This window comes from Ophidiomyces ophidiicola (assembly GCF_022830035.1).
Source record: "Ophidiomyces ophidiicola strain CBS 122913 chromosome Unknown scaffold_13, whole genome shotgun sequence".
In the NCBI taxonomy this organism is placed as follows: domain Eukaryota; kingdom Fungi; phylum Ascomycota; class Eurotiomycetes; order Onygenales; family Onygenaceae; genus Ophidiomyces; species Ophidiomyces ophidiicola.
The window spans coordinates 233,560-254,152 of NW_026054653.1; the positions used below are offsets into that span (position 1 = coordinate 233,560).

General features: G+C 48.9%; 8 protein-coding genes across 8 annotated transcripts; 4 read left to right on the forward strand and 4 right to left on the reverse strand.

The window, feature by feature from the left end:
* Positions 1-422: 422 nt before the first annotated feature.
* On the forward strand, positions 423-1,273 carry LOZ57_003709 (uncharacterized protein; the record flags this gene model as incomplete). The annotated part of the gene is made up of 2 exons (XM_049252757.1): positions 423-1,001; positions 1,070-1,273. 2 exons carry the CDS (start codon positions 423-425, stop codon positions 1,271-1,273), a joined length of 783 nt encoding a protein of 260 aa, XP_049108256.1.
* Positions 1,274-1,696: 423 nt separating this feature from the next.
* LOZ57_003710 (uncharacterized protein) lies at positions 1,697-2,352 on the reverse strand (the record flags this gene model as incomplete). Its single annotated transcript, XM_049252758.1, has 2 exons — positions 1,697-2,193; positions 2,256-2,352. The coding sequence occupies 2 exons, from the start codon at positions 2,350-2,352 to the stop codon at positions 1,697-1,699; spliced, it is 594 nt and encodes a 197-aa protein (XP_049108257.1).
* A 281-nt stretch (positions 2,353-2,633) lies between these two features.
* Positions 2,634-5,853, forward strand: ALA1 (Alanine--tRNA ligase; the record flags this gene model as incomplete). The annotated part of the gene is made up of 4 exons (XM_049252759.1): positions 2,634-2,736; positions 2,811-3,130; positions 3,197-5,602; positions 5,680-5,853. The coding sequence occupies 4 exons, from the start codon at positions 2,634-2,636 to the stop codon at positions 5,851-5,853; spliced, it is 3,003 nt and encodes a 1,000-aa protein (XP_049108258.1).
* A 153-nt stretch (positions 5,854-6,006) lies between these two features.
* On the reverse strand, positions 6,007-6,582 carry CYP3 (Peptidyl-prolyl cis-trans isomerase H; the record flags this gene model as incomplete). The annotated part of the gene is made up of 3 exons (XM_049252760.1): positions 6,007-6,198; positions 6,255-6,392; positions 6,460-6,582. 3 exons carry the CDS (start codon positions 6,580-6,582, stop codon positions 6,007-6,009), a joined length of 453 nt encoding a protein of 150 aa, XP_049108259.1.
* Positions 6,583-7,174: 592 nt separating this feature from the next.
* On the reverse strand, positions 7,175-8,597 carry LOZ57_003713 (uncharacterized protein; the record flags this gene model as incomplete). The annotated part of the gene is made up of 4 exons (XM_049252761.1): positions 7,175-7,966; positions 8,018-8,263; positions 8,319-8,422; positions 8,477-8,597. The coding sequence occupies 4 exons, from the start codon at positions 8,595-8,597 to the stop codon at positions 7,175-7,177; spliced, it is 1,263 nt and encodes a 420-aa protein (XP_049108260.1).
* A 6,249-nt stretch (positions 8,598-14,846) lies between these two features.
* Positions 14,847-16,108, forward strand: LOZ57_003714 (uncharacterized protein; the record flags this gene model as incomplete). Its single annotated transcript, XM_049252762.1, has 2 exons — positions 14,847-14,938; positions 15,016-16,108. The coding sequence occupies 2 exons, from the start codon at positions 14,847-14,849 to the stop codon at positions 16,106-16,108; spliced, it is 1,185 nt and encodes a 394-aa protein (XP_049108261.1).
* A 1,037-nt stretch (positions 16,109-17,145) lies between these two features.
* LOZ57_003715 (uncharacterized protein) lies at positions 17,146-18,642 on the reverse strand (the record flags this gene model as incomplete). Its single annotated transcript, XM_049252763.1, has 4 exons — positions 17,146-17,745; positions 17,822-18,001; positions 18,054-18,241; positions 18,315-18,642. 4 exons carry the CDS (start codon positions 18,640-18,642, stop codon positions 17,146-17,148), a joined length of 1,296 nt encoding a protein of 431 aa, XP_049108262.1.
* A 412-nt stretch (positions 18,643-19,054) lies between these two features.
* Positions 19,055-20,480, forward strand: LOZ57_003716 (uncharacterized protein; the record flags this gene model as incomplete). The annotated part of the gene is made up of 4 exons (XM_049252764.1): positions 19,055-19,206; positions 19,265-19,617; positions 19,674-19,815; positions 19,874-20,480. 4 exons carry the CDS (start codon positions 19,055-19,057, stop codon positions 20,478-20,480), a joined length of 1,254 nt encoding a protein of 417 aa, XP_049108263.1.
* Positions 20,481-20,593: the final 113 nt, after the last annotated feature.

Below are 20,593 nucleotides of genomic sequence, written 5' to 3' on the forward strand. Positions count from 1 at the left end.
GGATGCTGCGTGTGGTTCCCAAATGCATCCTCCAGCTCCACCTGAAGCTATCCCAATGACATCCTGCCCTGTAACGCCTATAACCCACCGGCCACCTCATACAATGCCGGAAATACACCATGAAGAAGTGGCATGGGTGCCACAATACCGCGCTGTTTATCGGCCAACACATTGTGATAGAAATAGATGCTAGTACTGTAGTGACCATTAAAGTGGTGGGACGTTTGTAGGCAATTACTGCAAGGCATATTTTTATTAAAGGCTTGTTATCTCCTGAAGTGCGTGGATGGTCAAGTGAAATTTCGGATGGAGATAAGATAAGATCGTAATTCACAAGTCTGCCGGCTGACTAAGCACACCAATTACCTTTCAGTCGACACGGTTGCGTAGCAATACGGAGTAGATATATCACTATAACAACCATGTCTAGCTCGGCTCAGAAACACTCTTCGCCCAATTCAAAGCGAAAAATTGATGAAGATGACGACTTTTCCACTTCCGGAGAGGCAACCCAGAGCAAGAAGCCACGGGTTATAGGGCCGATGATGCCGCCTGCCCATATGATTCCGCAAGCCGATGACGAGGGTAGTAGTAGCAGCGATGACGATTATGGACCTACCTTGCCTCCTACTAAAACTGCGCAATTGTCGCCGGTACATCGTGATGTATCTGACGATGAGACACAGATAGGCCCGGCACCACCCGCCTCAAAGCCCAGTAAACGAGACGACTGGATGTTACGGCCGCCCGATCAACTCGACTTTCCTTCACGAGTAGATCCGACCAAACTACGAAACCGGAAGTTCAATACTGGGAGAGCTGCTGGTGCCACGGCAGGGAAAACAGGAGTCTCATCTACATGGACAGAAACGGCAGAAGAGAAAAGAAAACGGCTGGAAAATGAGGTTATGGGCATCCAGGCTCCAGCCGTTTCCAGTGCACCTACACCTCGGGGGGAACCACAGTCTTCAGCTGTCTCGAAACAGGTAAAGGAATATAATGTAAGCTCTTTTTTTTTGCTCCAACATATCAGCCTTAAGATACTGGAGACTTACACTGGCATATGTAGGAGAAAGCAAGAAACAAATCACTGTACTCGCAGCACCAAACCAAGGCGACAGATATTGAAAAAGACGACCCGAGTGCGCGAGCATTTGACAAGGAGAAGGACATTCGAGGCCCCAGCAAGATCAATCATGCTCAGCGGCGAGAGCTGCTCAATAAGTCATCTTCAAACATTTCATCTCGATTCTCTGGCGGGAAATTCCTATAGCGTCTGCTCCCATCATACTTTTAGAATCTAAGCATCAGCTTGATGTAGTCGAATTAGACAGAAGCCCAAGAAATCTATTGTATAATAATCCATTACCCCGTACACTTTTCACCGAGCCTTTCGCTACTATTTGCAACTATGCATCGCTCATCGCTCAAAAGACAAAAAAGGATCCGCTGTCCAGTAAAATATTGTTGTACAGTGACTAATAGAGCATTCTACATGGGAATGCAGAAGATAAACATCGGTGTTCTTGAGCCTGAATACCCTCTTGTATCTACCAAGAGGGTTAAACAACGAACATTTGTGACGCCGTGTGGATGGGGGCCAGCACGCAACCTGGCGAGCGGCAACGGTATGTACGAACCTCGAATCAATTATGAAGCTCTAATTGATGGCCATCGGAGACGATGGCCGCAGAAATCAGTCATCGATATCCATAGCATCGAAATCGTCCTGGCATGACACGCCATTGGAGCCGCTATCAGCAGATATTTCGTGTGGATGCTGCGCATCAATAGTAGGCAATGTGGAAGTAGCTTTCCTCCTGTCTTCATGACTGTTCTTCTGCAGCGGTGTATCACCAATGCGCAGCTGAGTACTACTATTGTCTCCGTCCAGGATATTCAGCGCACACGGTATGCGGTCACGGACGGGTTCAGTCTCAGACTTGTAGTTCAAGACAGACTTGGGAATAGCCATCAGAGTCTTCTCGATTTCGGGGAGGAATTCGACATGCTGCAGCCTCTCCGTGGCTTCGATTTCAGCAATCTCGCTCTCTAAATCATTAATGTAGACTCGCGTTTTCGTGTCGTCGACCTGCATGCCATCGTCCTCCATGCGCCGTGCCTGGGGAAGCAGATCAGTACGGCCGGTGGCCGTGGTGGCGACGGACTGGACGGCTGCAGACAACGGATGTCCTGCAAAAGACGAGAAGCTGCATGTCAACGGCCTGCTCTGCTCGACACGAAAGGGCACCTACCGATGCGAAGCCGTCCAAACCGCTTGGCCAGCGGCTGTTCGTGCTCAAGCTGGTCGCCCGCCGGCCGCTTTGGCGCCACTCGCTCGCTGACACGCATCCAGACACCGCAGAAAAAAAAAAAAAAACTCAGCTGTTTACCACCGCCTCGCAGCGCTCGCCTTCGCCGGGGATTCGCTTAGTGCCCGCACAGTCTGGTTTCCGGAAAGTGGAAGCGCCCATCACCGTCGCATGTTGGGTGCGCGGAGTTCCGTGGTGCGGGCGAATCGCGGCGCGGCCAGTCTGACTCGAAGGTTCTTCTCCTCGCCTTCGACGACGAGCCACCCCGCCGCCCGTCCTGCTCGACACTCCCGCCCTGCTCTCGCTCTCTCGCTGCCCGCCATGGCGTCGTCTCCGTTCACTTCGCAGTCTGACCTGGGCTGGCCCGCCGCCAGAGTTCGCGATACGTTCCTGGACTTTTTCAAGCAGAATGGCCACACATTCGGTGCGCGCCCTGGCGCTCCCCCGCACCCGTCCAAGCTGCCTTCACAGTCTGCTAACCGCTTGTTTGCTGCCCAGTGCCGTCCTCGCCGGTCGTCCCGCTGTCCGATCCGACTCTACTCTTCGCAAATGCGGGAATGAATCAGTATAAATCTATCTTCCTAGGCACCGTCGACCCAAATTCGGACTTTGCCCAATTGAAGCGTGCGCATAACTCCCAAAAGGTTTGCCATCTCTCAGGATTTTATGTCAAATATGATGCTGACGTCGGACTTAGTGTATTCGCGCTGGTGGAAAGCACAATGTATGGACTCTTGAAGGGAACACGCGAGCTTCGAGAAAACCGACTGACTCTCTGGCAGGACTTGGACGATGTTGGGAAGGACAGTTATCACCATGTGAGTGACTACGAGTTTCCTATTATGCGGGCTATTTTGCCTTATACTGATAGCTTGTATCGTTAGACTTTCTTTGAGATGCTGGGCAACTGGAGTTTCGGTGACTATTTCAAGAAAGAAGCCATCCAATATTCCTGGGAGCTCCTCACAAAAGTCTACGGCTTGGACCCGGATCGTTTATACGTGACATACTTCGAGGGAAATCAAGATGCGGGCATCGAGCCTGATCTGGAAACGAAAGGCCTATGGCTAGCAGTTGGTGTCAAAGAAGACCACATCCTTTCTGGAAATATGAAAGATAATTTCTGGGAGATGGGAGACCAAGGGCCTTGTGGGCCTTGCAGCGAAGTGCACTATGATAGAATCGGCGGTCGGAACGCCGCCCATCTAGTGAATATGGACGACCCTGATGTTTTAGAGATCTGGAATAATGTCTTTATTCAATACAACAGAGAGTCTGCAAAAATTCTACGGCCTCTTCCGAACAAGCACGTCGATACAGGCTTGGGTTACGAAAGATTGGTATCTGTTCTTCAAAATAAATCATCCAATTACGATACCGACGTCTTTTCCCCTCTTTTTGATACCATTCGCGATGTCACTGGTGTCCGCCCTTACACCGGAAAGTTCGGTGACGAAGATGTGGATGGAATTGATACTGCGTATAGAGTGGTTGCTGACCATGTCAGAACTCTTACGTTTGCCATTTCCGATGGTGCAACCCCAAATAATGAGGGACGCGGTTATGTTGTCCGGAGAGTTCTACGCCGAGGCGCCCGCTACGCCAGAAAATACTTACAAGTCGAAATTGGAAACTTCTTCTCCAAAATTGTACCGACTGTCGTCGACCAGATGGGCGGTATGTTCCCAGAAATCAAGAAAAAGCAGGCCGATGTGATGGAAATTCTAGATGAAGAAGAGATCTCATTTGCCAAGACACTGGATCGAGGAGAGCGACAATTCGAAATTTATGCACAACAAGCTAAAAGTTCGGGGTTGGGGAAATTACATGGAGCAGATGTGTGGCGACTATACGATACGTTTGGCTTCCCCGTCGATTTGACCCAATTAATGGCCGAAGAACGGTCACTAAGTATCGACAACGATGAATTTGAAGAAGCAAGGCTGAGAGCAAAAGAAGCCAGTAAGGGCCAGGCGAAAACAGCGTCAGACCTTCTTACACTCACTGTCCATGATCTCAGCAAGTTGGAGAAGGACAACATACCTAAAACGGATGACAATGCTAAATTTGGCCGAGGAAACATAACTTCACAGATAGTTTCCATATACCATGGCAAGGAATTTGTGAATTCTACAAAAGACATTCCAGAAGATGGCCAAGTGGGTATCATTCTTGACAAAACTAATTTTTATTCTGAGCAGGGTGGTCAAGAATATGATACTGGGAAAATTATCATCGATGGAAAGGCAGAATTAGATGTCAGAAACGTTCAAATGTACGGAGGATATGCTCTCCACACAGGTTTCATCAAATATGGTAACTTGTCGGTTGGCGACTCCGTTATATCCGAGTATGATGAGCTCCGGCGATGGCCTATCAGAAATAACCATACCGGCACCCACATTCTCAACTTCGCTCTTCGAGAAATTCTTGGGGATGATATCGATCAGAAAGGATCGCTTGTCGCCGCTGAAAAGCTGCGATTCGACTTCTCTCATAAATCTGCCGTCTCGGACAGTGATCTTGAGAAGATTGAAGAAAAGGCGACCGAGTACATTCGCCAAAACTGCGCTGTCTATTCTCAGGAAGTAGCTCTCGCCACGGCCCGTGAAATTACTGGCGTTCGTGCGGTTTTTGGGGAGACTTATCCGGACCCTGTTCGAGTAGTGTCTGTCGGTGTTGAGCTTGACGAGATTCTAAAAAATGTTAAGGATCCCAGATGGGAAAAAGTCAGCATTGAATTCTGTGGTGGTACACACGTTCAAAAAACTGGTGACATCAAAGATCTTGTGATCCTAGAGGAGAGCGGGATTGCTAAAGGTATTCGAAGAATCATCGCGGTTACCGGTGAAGATGCACACAAGGTGCAGCGTATTGCGAAAGAGTTCGGAAATCGCCTTGACCATTTCGAGAAGATGGAGATGGGTGCCAAGAAAGAACAAGAGGCGAAGTTGATCCAGGTTGACTTGAATCAACTCTCCATATCTGCTGTAGAAAAAGCCAAATTCCGAGAACAGTTTGCTCGAATTCACAAACAACTCCTTGATGCGCAGAAGGCTATGCAGAAACAAGAAATCAAAGCCGCTTTGGATGCAATCAACTCCCATTTCGACAACCCCGAAAATAAGGATAGCCCTTATCTCGTTATTCGTTTGCCTACTTCTGCCAACGCAAAAGCCATCAGCGAGTCTGTCAACCATGCTAAATCGAAATTGAAGGATAAATCACTTTACGTCTTTGCTGCGGATGTTGACCAGGGACGTGTTGCGCATGGGTGCTATGTCTCGCCAGTAAGTTTTCAAATACTGACCTCTTTTTTGCTTTTCTTTGATATGACGAAATTGATCGACTAACCCTTGTTTTGCAGTCTCTTTCTGCCCAAGGGGGCTCTGCAAGCAACTGGTCTGGGGTTGTCTCTGGTATCGTTGGAGGAAAAGCAGGTGGGAAAGCGCCAACATCTATCGGCAATGGTACAGAGGTCGACAAAGTTGATGAGGCGATTGATGCTGCTACAAAGTATTTAGAACAGTTTAAATTGTGATATCCAACTTTTCTACGAAAAGGATTTTGGCGTGCCCGGTATACTCTTTCCAGTATATGTTCATGAAAAGGCGTTGATAGCGTTTCCTATCTGGATATAAGAAGGAGAATTCTTTATCGAACCTTTGACACTCCGCGTGCGTTCTTCGGCAGTTTACATTTCTCCACATTGGGCGATGGTAACATCTTGGGTTGGCTTATCTCGCGCAGTTCGGGTATTTTCTACCATTTTAATAATATCCATCCCTTCAACTACCCGGCCAAATACAACATGCTTGTTGTTTAGAAAAGGGGTTGCAACTGTAGTGATGAAAAACTGGCACCCATTCGTATTGGGACCGGAATTCTTAGATCAGGTCAGCACGTTTCATCCACGCGGATGGAAGAAGGACGGGAACGTACTGCCATGCTAAGCAAACCGGGTCCGTCATGGGTTAAATTGAAGTTCTCATCAGGGAATGTAGTGGTTCCATAAACGCATATTCGGCCCGTGCCATCACCATTCAGAAAATCGCCACCTTGAATCATGAAGTCTTTGATCTTACATATGCATCAGCACGAAAGCTTCGTAATTCATGTAGGGCCGACGATCTAAGAGTATACACACCACCCGATGGAACTTGCTTCCTTTGTACCCTTGAGGCCGTCCACGGGCATCTTTGGTTTCTCCCGTGCAAAACTGGCGAAAATTCTCCGCCGTACGTGGAGTAATATTTGCGAACAATTCCATTTTAACTCGACCAAGGGGTTCGCCTGCGTCCAAGGGGCAGCAACCCCAAAACACGGGTAAGCATGAAAAGAACTGGAAACAGCTATATCAATGATATCAATGCAATAGTTTTATGACTGGGTATTATGGTTCCATTTTGAAACTCCATGGTATATAAACGCATTAACATGAACGAGCACGATTCAAAACGAAGGGAAAAACAGATCAGCTTACCTCCCAGGGTTAGGTCAAAAAAAACAACAGGGTTGGGTACATTCTGAGGGGCAGCTCTTTGGGCCATTTTCTAACGGTCGTATGATGGGCAAGTATCAAAATATTGCCGATAGCAAAGTCAAGGACAGGGTTGAGTTGGGTTGGGAGACCACGAGGTGGCCGGTGCCGCTTTAAGTAACTAGTTATCTAGTTAAGTCACTTAAAGTGATGAACTTTTGCGAAACGCAAGGAAATTAAGTCACTATTTACTTGAAAACTATGTATTTAAAGCAAGAATAGACTATAAACATGAAATTTCAGAATCGGCCAGGCCGCAGAGAAAGAGTGAATTTCAAAATTGCTCCGATCAGATTGAGCATTTAGTAAGGACATGGGATCCTTATTCGACCTCTGCTTCATCGGCTGCTTTTCTATCCGCCTCAGCATCAGCATTGTTGACGGCCTTCTGCCCTCCATTATTCTGCGCTCCCTTATTCTGCGCTCCGTTGTTTTGGCCAGCATTATTCTGGCCAGCGTTATTCTGCGCAGCGTTCTTCTGGCCGGCGTTATTTGCCTTCCCTCCAGCGGCTCCGCGAATGCCATCGAGGATTCCTCCGGCGGCACCGCCACCAGCGGCATCCTTAACACCATCCAACGCCTCACCAAGTAGGCCTTTAAGCGCACCTCCCGCAGCACCTCCTGCAGCACCTCCCGCAGCACCCTTAGCACCTCCTGTGGCGCCAGTAGCGGCAGCGCTTCCAGCAGAGGAGCTAGCCGTGGCCCCATTATTGTTGCCCTTATTTCCGTTATTGCCCTGGTTTCCATTGTTTCCTTGATTGCCTTGGTTGCCGTTATTGCCTTGGTTGCCGTTATTTCCATTATTTCCCTTATTAGCGTTATTCCCATTGTTTCCATTATTGCCGTTGTTGCCATTATTGCCGTTGTTTCCATTGTTGTTGCCGTTATTTCCATTGTTGCCATTGTTGTTGCCGTTATTTGCATTATTGCCATTGTTGCCGTTGTTTCCAGCAGTATTATTTCCAGCATTGTTGCCACCTTGCATTTGAACGGGGACACAGCCTCCAAAGGGCCCGGCACGGGCCGGGTTTTCGCAACGAACCATGCAGACATTATCTTGGCCCGCCACATTACCCGTGCACTGCTGGTTGGCTGGAATCTCAGCAGTCAATGGCTACAAGCAGTCAGTTAATGATTCTTATACCAGCAACGGGGAAATACATACAAAATCAGTTTTACGGCCTTGGAGATTGATGCCTCTTCGACCATCAACATTTTGGGAAACTTGGATATCCTGCCATTGAGTTCCGGTGCCAGTAGAATCAATCATACACTTGAAGGGGCCACCGCCATCAGCGTTAACTTGATGTAAAGTCATTTTAAGCTGACCACCAGCAGAAACCTGTGGAAGGGTGCCGCCGTTGTCATCCATGACCTTCTGGGTACCAGCTTCAATGTTGTTGTCACCACCCTTCGCAAAGGATTAGCCATACTTTCACACACGAACAAGTATAAGGACGCCTTACCTGTAAGGTCTCACCACAAGATGCTTTCTCAGCCCCTCGAAAGCGAGTAGTATCTTGTTGAAATGGATTTCTTCTCGTTCCATCACGAGGGGTATTCTGGTCAACTAGTCACAGCATTAGTACTCTACTCCAAGTCTCGACAGATAAGATATTCTTACTTCCGATAGCGCTTCCCTGTCCACCCTGGTCTCCTGTAGCTTTTATGATAGCACCGTGCCCTGCCGCCAAGTCTGCAGCTGCCAGCAGTGCCAAAAGAACAGAAGTGGTCTTGAAAATCATTGTCTTTGAAATGATGAAAGGCCGGCCTTCCACTACCAAGCTATCAAAGCTTCTAAGAATTGAATGGAGAAAAGATAAATAAAGGGTGGTGGAAGGAAATTCCAAATTTGCCGCTCTGCGACGAAATCCTGAGAAGCCTACAGACCTAGTAAAGAGGCCCAAGGTTCCTCTTATAAGACCTTTATCGGATCTAGAGCTGAGGGGCTCCAAGTGCCGCGTCCGAGTCATCGCCGCCATATCGTTGTGTTTGATTCTTTACGGAGTGCTCCAACTCCAGGTGTCTCAACTATCCCTGATATCTTAGAACTAGCGAGTCAAGCATTTGCTCGGGAGAGGGTGGGTGCAGCTCCACGGGAGGATGTTTGCACGCATAGCTATGCAACGCCAACCGAAGTGGTTAAGAGCCACTGGGAAGGCCAAACCGGAAGGCCTTTAGTAAAACCGTCTGGCGCCGCTAGTTGCGGAGAAGAACGGAGTAGGGACAGCAAGAAGCAATTGGCTAATCCACAAACGACAGGAGAATTCAACTACCGCCGCAGCTTTGAACCCTGAGAAGCGTCAGCTCAAGCAAAGGGTCCTAAAGAACTGTTGCGAAGGGTGGTAGTATGAAACTGGGCAGGCCAATGCTGATACAGCAAGTGCTTCGACAGCAAGGGAAGTAAAAACCAAACGCCGCACAGCCTGGGCTAAGCAATACCAAGCCATCTTGACAGCAATCGACGGTGTCTCGATGTGTCTGTGCCTCCGGTTTGAGGCCAGGGTCTTGTGCCTCATGGTTGTCCGCGCGGAAGAACAGTTGGGAGGTTGAACTGCAACGCCGGACGCCGGGAAACCGCTGACTCAGCGTGGGCTATGCCGCATCGGGGTTGTCAGACAGCGTCCTGTTCTCTGACACGCCAGGGGCGGACGGCATCCTCGCCCATCAACGGCCTTTACTTCCCGTCTCTGGGCGCTTCAGCGGGCGGGCAGAGGCGCACAGGATGCGGATCGCAGCCGCACCAACCCACAGGCGACCCACGATGGCTGAACTTCCGACATCCGAAACCGATTGTGTGCTTGCTCCATACTCCTTCTGGGTGGGCTATCGCCACACTTCGTGTTTTGGAGCACCAAAACGGCCATTGTCCTGGCGATTGCACCCCAAAATGTATATCCTCTTTGGGATGGGTGGCAAAGTGAGACCCTAAAAGGAATAATATCGACGAGGATTATGACAAATGCTCCGCGACTCAGCGGGACATGCGCTGTTGCTTGTGGCGACACCACTGGTAGAGTTCCAAACTCCCAGCAATATCCAACAGTTGACGTGGGCATATAGCCCAGGAGCTACATTTTCAACTGTCATCCCGAGATTCGCATGACTGTGCTGAACCAAGTTTGAAATATGGTTTGTTTGAAAAAACAACCATCAAAGCCCCGTGTCGGCAGAACACTTCCAAGACTCTCCCATTTTCAGGTTCTAGCGGGCTGTTTAATACCATGCGCACGATATACTGATGAAAAGAGAGGCAACAAAGTTCATCGTGGTGGATTTGCATAGGTAGAGAAAACAGCATACCCACTGAAGCCAAGCTAGATTTAAGTTGGCGATCAACATATTCCTCAATTCATTATTTTGGAAAGCTGCATCAGAGTTCAGATGCGACCAGGAGGAATATGTGCTGGTATCATGACCTATGGGTGGTATCGCTTCCCACAGCCCTTCTCAAAGTCAAACCTGACTGCTGGTTTCAGGTTTGAAAGGCCGTGGTTTACATATTTGGCAGAATTGCCAGAATAAGCGACTGCGAAAGGAGCAATCCCTGCTCTGCTAATAATCCCGGCGAATCGCGGCTTCTTTTACGAGCAAGAGCCAGAGGAAACCGCGGAGCACAGGCCAATATTCGGCAGTCTATGCCCCTTCGATACGAGACGCACAGTTGAACCGGATACGGCATGAAAAAGTTAGTTAGACGCCGCGGTCTACTGGACGCGGGGTTTTATTAGACGAAATCAATGACAGCCGTGTTGTTACGGAAAACTGTTCTCAAGACTCTTCCCCACGGCATGTGGCCCCGAGCTTCCTATCCTTACCTTCACTAACTTTCCCTTGATACTTCGCCAGTATCGATCGCATCGCCTTCTTGTAGCAGATGATTTTTGCCCACAGCGCGGACCGTGCACACGTCAAAGGCATAGCCGGAAGGATCAGATCACCTAAAGTTGCCAAAATCGGGTCAAGAACAGGAGCTGCTACTGTTCACCAGAGGAGGCTCATGAGAGCGGGGTATTGGATGAAAATGGCCCTCGGCAGCATGCTAATGAATCGATACCCCCAAAATATTCGGTATGATTGATGTTACAGTTTTTGTGGCAGTAGTGTGACTTACGAGTTCCAGCAAATCGTAGATTCACGTCCAGGTGTATTGAAAAAGGATGAAAGCTGGTTTGGTGTCCAGGAATTCAAGAAGGGATATGGACCATCTTGTTGGTTACATAACCTCACTTTTGTGCCTGATTTTGGCCTTGCTGGTTTGTCCATTAAGGGTTGGCTAAGTATACTCTATATTCTGAAGAGAATCCTTCCGCCATTCAACAGGACTCTGACACTCTTTTCGTTCATCCAATCCTTAAGGAGTACATACTCCGCCGGCAGGTGGGAAAATCCGATTCGGAATAATGATTGACCGAAGGACATAACTCTCCGGACTTTGGAACGCTTGTCGGGCCGCGGCCTCAACCGGCGACCACGAGCCAATTGACAATGGCTCCTGGCCATCGCAAGCTTAAGCCTTTTCAAACGGGCTGATATTGTTATATGCCTATTGTTCTCATAGCTGACCAGCAGAAAACGATGGAAACATCCTATAAATATATGGACGAATACTACTTGCACTTCTTGAGTCGCTTTAAGCAGGATCTCGATTATGCCATCAGGGCTCATGGTAGTCTAGACTTGAATTCTGGGGTTTGCATCACGCACCTAGCATCATCGCCATTCTCAGCGAGAAGCGGCGACAATGAATTTGTCGGTACAGCCTATTCAAGCATTTCTATGGCTTAGATTCTGACCACAAGAAGAAGAAGAAGAAATTCTTTAAAGCTATCAAATCATAGCCAAGATACCAGTATAATGCTGAGTGACATTTGGGCCTCTATGTGTAAAACCAGGCATAACACTGTTCTTAACTGGCTAGAGGAAATATTCCTGGAGTTGTGAGCTATCCATCCTCCTATTTTGGCCATGATAAGTGCCATAAATGGTGAATATATATTTGATGTGCATCTTAAGCAATATGAAATGGCTGGATTCTTTAAGATCAAATCTGAATCCAGCAAAGGGTAGATTTTTTTCTTACATTCAGAGTCAAAAAGATCCAATTTGCTTGCAACAGTACAACTGCTAGCTGCCATTTTCACATAATGGTCTTGTTTTTCATAATGTCCTAGTTAATGAGGATGCAACACTTCAGTGATTATTGACTAAGATTTTGCTGGCTGGTATTCAGGATACTGGGAGTAGATAAAAATGATACAATTTTCACAGTATCTCTTCGAAAAGTCTATGAGAGATTGCTGGAAGAATGAACAGGGAAATCAGATATTTTTTGTGATTGACCATAGCAGATGCAGTATGGGAAGTATGGTATTGAATAACCTCATTGGATCTATCGGACCTCTTGATAGTTCACGTCTTTCCTGGGTCGCTGTAAGACTGGTAACCAGTGGATATCGGCGGGACCGTTGACTTGCTAATAGTAAAAGGGGTGTTGGAATGTGATCTGGAATTTAATTGCTTTATGTTCAATATCTTCATATTGGCAACTCAGGTCAATACTCATCATAACCATTTCTTTTAATACGCTTTATTTCATAGTAATGGGGAATATTTGAGAAATATCATTTCTGTCTGATTCACAGAGAGATTGAACATGGAGAAACTGAAATGAGATACCATGAAGCACAGTTTTACATGGTATCTATGATCTCTCAATATCGAAGCTAATCTTCGACTTTCTAAATACCCGGGGATAAAATGCTTATCCAAATCTGTGGTCTATATTCTTTGATAATTATTCCCTGTTGCAGTTAATAGTCAGTGTGTTTGAAAATAGATTGGCCAAGATGAAACTGCAGCTTCCGGGATACAAGAAGAATGTTTCTTGTACATCATTCCAGGCATGACGGCACCCCTGAATAATACATGCATAAGTTAACAAAGACGATGGTCCAGGTGGATGCAGGAAAAATGCATCACTACAAGTTGTCTCACGCCACCAAAAATGAGATGGGTCGTAAGAAAGGCTTCTCGACAATATGTTCCAAAAATATCCAGACTCTCCACTTCCTTCGATTCAAGTCATCCTATTTCGTTCCTTGGCTACTTGGATAGGTAGAAGATGCAAAATTGACCACGCTAGTGCCTGTTCCCCACAGCCTCATCTTTTTCCGTTAACAAGAATGGTAATGCATCATGTGTGGGCATATGCAGTTTGCTGTAATCTGAAAAGCCTAGCGGGAGGAAGGGGAGGAAGCCGTCTCGGCAGATGTCGGGATAAGCTATAAAGCCGCCGGCAAAACCGGTACCCTTACGGAGGAGCGAGGGACCTCCTGCATCTGCTTCTCATACCCATATCGTTGGGATGCGGGTGAAAAAGGCGATGTGCTGTAGAACATCGCTCTTGCGGACGAAACAGAGGAATTACTGTTCCCCACAATGCGGGGTAATGATCTGCGTAATTGCAACAAAAGAAAGCAAGAAGGGTAACTAAAAGAAAAGAAATAAACGGCAAAGGCTGCACTCCAGACTCTGAAAAACGCCTTTCTTGCTCCGAGGCGTCGGCTAAGCAGAGTGGGCCAGTGGTTGCAGGCCGGCTTCCCGACCGAGCGATGTGGGCACGATGACATAGTTGAGTTGATGGGCTCTGGCTGGAGACAGGATTAGAAATCGAGCAGCAAAAGGTAGGGTTTGAGGGTGAAATAACAATACTGACCGGCCGGGGAGTCGTTACACCGACACCTGACGCTGTGCGAGGCAGGGCAGGGAGCCCGGCGGCCCGCTCGAAGGAGATGCGCGTGCCCACGCCAAGCGCAGATTGCTGGCAGGGGTGGGAGCGATCGCCCAGCGCACCAAACGCCCGCCTGTCCAGCAATCCGCCCGACCCTTTGATATAAGATTATTATTCTTCTTGTGAGGAGGGCGAAACAAAGCGCAGCGGCGTGCTTGCACGGGCGAACCAGGGATCAGCACCAGACGGCGACCTGGGTAAAACACGCTTGTTTCTTCCTCCCACGATCCCTCTGCGGCCCACGTAGTTACGAGCTAGCGGTGGCTGTTCTTTGGAATCCCGGCAGGCAGCGTCGCGATTGGCGTACGACCCTGCTGTACCAATGGCGCTGGGCCGGGGAGGATGCCACGACAGCAGGCCGGGGCGCCGCGCGCGCGGGCTGCGGTGTCTGGCCGCCAGGACTTGTGATGCTGCTGCTGGTGCTGCTGTGGCGGGCGTGCAGAGGCGGCGAGCGGGATGTTTCATGACGCTGCCGGGCGGTAATGCGATGACCAGCCAGCACCGCGCTAGGCCCGACCAGGTAACGCGGCCGTGGGCGCCCACGCTGGCTCGCCGCGCCGCCAGCCCAAAGCGGCAAGGCCCGTATTGGGGCTCGTTCTGCCGGGGTATCGCCCGCTCCGCCTCGCTCCCCCCGACTTCACCACCACCGCTCTCTCGTCCACCGGCTTCGACCTCGCCCACCGCTGCGCTGCCCCGGCCGTCCGTCGCGCCACCAACGCTCTTTTGCGTCCTCCGTGCCGCCGTCGTCGTCGTCGTCGCCGCCGCCGCGCGCGCTCTGCCCATCCGCCCGCTCGGCGCCCAGGCCTGTCTTTCGCTGCCTGTCGTCGTCTGGCGTTTGCGTTATGCCTCTGCTAGAACCCGTCGCACCCTTCCCTACCACGCTGAACAGTGCCCTCTAGTCGTGATTCCAGCTCGCTCAGGACAACCTCGTCTTCTCTCTTTTTATCTTTATCTTTCTCTCCTTCCATCCGGCTGTAGCCGCCTCGGTCGCTGCTTGGCTCGCTTGTCTCGATTCCCTCCGCCATCGTGTTCTATGCGGGGTGCACCAGAGCCTCTCATACCGCCTCATCTATTTCTATTATTCAGGACCTAGCCAAACCTGTTCAAAGCTTCTCGGATTCACCTCCTACAGAGCCTGCGGCTCGTCGTCGCGCTCTAAATACCCCTAAAAATGTCAACTGCCACCTCAACGCCAACAGCCATGCCTGATCCAAGCCCGGCTTCGGGAAGCAATAGCCAGCCGTTGTTGTTCTTCGTGGCATTGGGATTCGGTGTCGTTTTCACTAATCTCTGGTACGCGACAGTTCACCTGCATTCATCCAAGCCTTTCTTGACGTTCTGTGTTGCTGATATTGCCATGTGCTTTACAGGATCATCGTCGGCGTCAAGTACTGCTTTCGCTACAATCAACGCCATCGACAACTCCGGAACGAAGATACAGGCGAGCCAATCGATCTCATGACTGTTCCAAGGACCCGCAGGCGGAGAGAGAAAAAACTCATGACGATGGATGAAGTGAATAGCCGATTCCCGCTTGTCAAGTACAAGGCCTGGCGTGCCTCGCGAGCAGACGACGGACTTCCTACCGCTGGAGGAATTGAACCACCCACAACTGCCAAACCTGCCAGCCTCAAACGGGCATCCGGATCCTATACCGATAACACCTCCGCTCAGGCCATTCCAAGCTCTGCCGAGCCTTCCGGCACTAACGATAGCGAGCAAGCCCCTTTACCCAAAAGTGACCAGGCGGAAAAGGGGGCTGTGCAAGTCACCCCCGATGCCCAACCATCAACAGCAAACAGCAAGGAAACTCCTGCACCGCAAAACCCCAATGCAAGTCGCGTCGCTTCGGACGATGACGATGATCATGATGATCATGATGACCCCATCCATGCTGCAGTGCCAACCGATTTACTGGCGAATCCAGGAGACTCCTGCGCCATCTGCCTAGATACCATCGAGGACGATGATGATGTCCGCGGGTTGACTTGCGGCCATGCTTTCCATGCTTCCTGCCTCGACCCTTGGTTGACTAGCCGCCGGGCATGTTGTCCCCTCTGTAAAGCGGACTACTATGTTCCGAAACCCCGCCCCGATGGCGCCGACAACAGCAATGAACCGGAACGTGGCCGACGAAATCCAGACCAGCACCCAGCGCCTCCCGAACCTGCAGCGTTCGTTAGCCGCCTGCACCCCTTCACCTCCAGAATAGGCATTCCAGGCCGCTTTTTATCATCTTCATCGGCCACTCGACAAACGTCCGGCCAAAGTGGCGAACCTCAACGCCCATCAAATAATGCCGCGGATCCTCCCGCAAACAACGGCACTGGGAATGTATGGAGACCGAGACTTCCACCACTTGCCGGTCATCGCATCTTCCTTCCATCATTCGACAGATCGGAGCGCTCCCAAGAAAGGAACACTCCGCCTACTCCCCGCCAACTCGAGTCGGGCGCGAGGTAAAATTTTGTTTACGTAAATATCGACAAACCTTTCTCAGGGTCCTTGGATGTCCCATGCTCCCAGACTGGTAGGGCTACTATAGGGGCTTGCCTTTGTGACTTGATTGATGTACCATAATCTCCTCCGACAACTTCCAATTCTCTCTCCAAACAACGCACTGCCATATCTACACCATATCTGTCATGAACACACATGTTACGATTTTTTTTTTTTCTCTTTTTTTCGCCTTTTTTTTTCATTTTTTTCTTACTATTTATTTTACTCTTTGGACAGTTCGGACTACATATATGAAGGCGGAGGGTTTTGTTTTCTTCGATGTACTTTTTGCAGATGTCATTTTCATTGCTATGCGAGCATGGTGCGAGGAGTTCCTTTTTGTTTCATAACATTCCTTTGGGTTTAGTGCAACGGACACTATTGAGAACAAAATTCTTATTCTGCTCATTAAAGGGTTATTTTGGCTTCCTTTCGCCGGACCTGTTCTTCCAGCCTCCCTAATCTCCCAGGTAGTTATACCCTTTTTGCCCCCCTTGATGCCTCCCTTCATAGCATCCTCAATCGTTGTGAGGATGCCTTTACATACTGCTCCCTCCTTGTTTATTGGTGCATACTAGGATCGTTTTCCCCCTTGTGCACATCTTATATTTTACTGGCATTTTTGAAGTTGCGATAGGGCGCCGTTGTATCTACAAACATTTCTTTGGTCAATTTTTGGAATGATTAGCAGTATACGGAGTACAGACAACACATTTATTTTTAGCTCCACTCCAAAAATATAACTACGCAAGCAAGGTTTGTTTCAGGGAAACTGGCGTAGTTGTATTTTATTTTATTCTATTGTTTTTCAACATTATTGACCATGGTGCTAAGAGATGCCTATCTTTACAGTGCGGGAATCCCAAAACAAATATAGAAAATCAGTGGGATAAGGGGAAATTCAGATCATGCGGTGGAAATTGCGCAGCACCAAACAAACAAGAAGGAGCGTAAACCAGAAGGCAGAGAGATAATAATAATAATAAAAAGAAATCTAGCTATTACTTCTGCGCCTTGGAGCCCGAAACACCTGCACTCAGCACACCAGGAAGTTCCTCCTGCCCCATATTCCACATCATTCCAATAGCAAGCGATATTCCCACAACTAGTAGAACCGTAAATCCGGTCAAGAGCCAGAACGGCATGCTCACATCTTTCTTCTGGCACGCTGGCCCGCCCCATTGCGTGGTCTTGTTGCCCCCGTTAGTATTAGTATGATCGACGGTACGCAGGCACTTGCAAGCGTAGCAGCTGTTGCCCTTGTTAGAGCCGGATCGTTTGAGATAGCAGTATCCGTGGCCGGAGCATGAGTTTGTGCGGGTGTTACAGGTATCATTGCTAGCGTAGCAAAGTGGGAGGAGAGTGGAAAGCGTGTTGTTGTTATGTTTGGAGGAGTTGGAGGCAGCTCGGTGAATTATGGGGGTGAGCTGAGGGAAGGAGCGACGCTTGTCTGATGGCGAAGTGGATCGGGTGCTTCGGATTGGTGAGGGTGTTTCCCAGCTTTGGCCCGGGAGAACGACGACGGTTGTGTCTATAGCAGTTGAATGTACAAGATCGAGTATTTGAGCTGCGAGTTTATCAGTTGTAACAAGGCGTTTGCTCTAGAGGACTGCTGTTAATTACTTGCTCTTCTGCATGGGGCGCGGGAAGGGTTTAGCCCCGGGAGGGGATACTTACTCCGGTCATGGTATTGACAACCCTGAGAAAAGCAGAAACATGGCTTCCTGGTGCAGTAGGTGATGCTCCGACGTAAGAACGGATCATGCTGTCCAATCCCCTGTGGCTACCATCCTTCGCAAGAAGAGTGTTCGTTAGATCCTCCAACACCAGCTCTTCTGGAGGACATTCCAAACCATCCTAGTAAACGTTAGCCCCATGGTGCCTGGAAAAATTCCTCTTCTTTCAGTACCTTTATCTGAAATGATAGGTCAAGAATTGTATTTGAGTCTTGCTGTGATCGGTACGAGCATAGTTGGGCGACTGGGCTTTGTGGAGCTGTCTCTGTGAACAGGCTATTGATATATGCCGTTCCCATGAAATTGGGCGCTGCGCTAGCCACTTTAACATGGCGAAGCTGATCTTTTTGTTCGTAGATTTCTAGAAGAAAGGGAAACGTATTGTTAGAACGAATGCCGACTAAATGTCGAATGAGGCTTAGAGGAGCTCATACTCTTCGAAGGGGCAAATCCTTGTACGATGGTTAGGAGCTTATGGCGCAGCTCTCTTCGATCCGAATCTCCAAACAAAATTGTTTGCTGCCCCCCAATATCGTTTACATCTCTTAATACCTTCTCCTCAACATCTCCAATTGCCGATGCTCCCAGCCATCCCAACCGTCGCGTAAGTACCAGCTTAGCCGCGTCCGGGCTTGTTCGCCACTCGGTTCGCGAGTCTGAAGCTGGTGCGTTATTGAGCATATATATCGACGCATCTTTGGAGGCGACAGCTGTAGTTGCCGCAGCCAGGCATATGGTAAGGTAGGAGTAACACTGCTTCATATTGGTACAATGACGGGGTCCCGGAACTGGCCCCTGGGCGCTGGGGGGCCGATCAAATGTGGCACGGAACTGTCAAGAGGTCTTTTGCTGACGCAACCGGTAGCTAAAGGTGTTGCTTGCTCAGCTCTGGGCGCGCTGGAGGTGAGGGCGGAGTTGTAGTGCTGATGGGGACGAGGTTGATCGTATGTACATAACTAGCGTTGAGTCTTGGCATCGGCGCGGAGAGTCGAAAGTTTGATATCAGCCCGTGAAAGAGCGCAGCGTGCTTTGGCATTCTCCGTTTTCGGTGCATTTTCGCTCATCGACCTAGGACCTCGAACATTTGACGCTCTTTATTCACTTTGCTTGCATTTATTCAACTGCCACTTTCCCCCCTTCCCGACATGCACGTCTTTCCTTGACAGTAATACAAATGATTCCCCGTTCCCTACGAGCCGTTCCTATCCGTCGGCCGGTCTTTCAACAGCAACCAACATCAGCCTTACTGCTCTATCGACCGCTTCATTATCAAAATGGTTTGCTCCAGGTTCATAGAGTTAAATTCAAAAAGCGACCTTGGATGAGGTATACACCGTCTCCATTTTTCTGTGTATGAAAACTTAGCTGACAGCTGAACTTGAAGGAGGTTCTGGTTTAATTTTGCCCTATATTTTCTCGCCATTACGGCTTGGGACAGGATAGTTTGGAAACCGTTGACGGCCTTTCTTGCCGACGAAGAAGAAGACGAAGAGGCAGAGGCGATTGATCCATCGCAAAATGACCATGATGTTAGGCTGCTACAAGGACATGATGAACACGATGAAGATGTTGAAGATTTTGAGGATGCTGGAGGTGTTGAAGAGGAAGACTTAACGCTATTCATTCCTCTAGCCATTCCTCGCCCTTGCGTGGGACGGTCATATTCACCGGACGATCCCGAATTAAAACAATTGACCAAGCTCTTAAAGGATAAGGACCTGGCCAAAAGCCTTAGAAGTAGGTTTATTAATTTTAGATGGTCGTTCCTATTTGATAGGCTAATTTTTATCCAGGGGAGCTATCGGATATGGTTCTGAAATCTGCAACAAAGGATTCGAAGATGATGGGATTAATTGGCAGTTCGATATCAATCCACCAAACCATGTTTTTTCCATTATCCTTAAATATGTCAAGGATAGAATACGTGAATCTCGGGTACCCAAGATTTCCCTTCCTACGACCATAGTTACCCTATACTAATAATCACTCCCAGGCTCGAAATTGACGATGATGGCGGTGTGGCTTCGGTCATACGAATGATGCCATTTGAAGAGGGCAAGAGATTCCGAAACATCCTAGTACCCGAGAAGCTCTTTCTGGCCCTTGTTGGCGCAGGCAAGCTGTTTCTGAGACTGAAAACGGCAAAGCTTACGTCATTTTTTGGCAGTCCTCAAGGAGAGACCGAACATCTGCAAGACGTATCGCCCCCTTCAGGGTTGAGAGATACGGATTCACGGCTGAGTTTGCCGGAAGTGCCGAAAGACTACCGGCCTGGTTCCCTGCAGGAAAGCCTTCCGAAAGTCGAAAATCCTCCGCAACTTCGCTCAGAGCAATCACCATTTCAAAATATCATCTATTCGATACCGAAACCAGACCCTGATTTTGTCGCGGCTGCAAAAGTTTTCAGTGCTCTCTATCAACGCCTAGGTAATGTCGGCTTACAGTCCTCGCCACATTGTGTTGTAGTCGAGGGCTTGGTCGCGCTGAAGGGTACTAAGGGACAGTGCACTATTTACATTAAAGGTGCATATAATACTTCGGAAAGACAGTGGATTGGTTTCGACGCCAGCGTAAAAGACCTTTCCACCTCCACCACATGAGAAACGTTGATACCCGGACCTTTTTCGCTAATTTTGCCTCCTTTTTTGCTCATACCCATCTATTAACGGAGTTTATCAGCGTAGATGAATTTTTTTTTTGTTGTTTTCTCCAT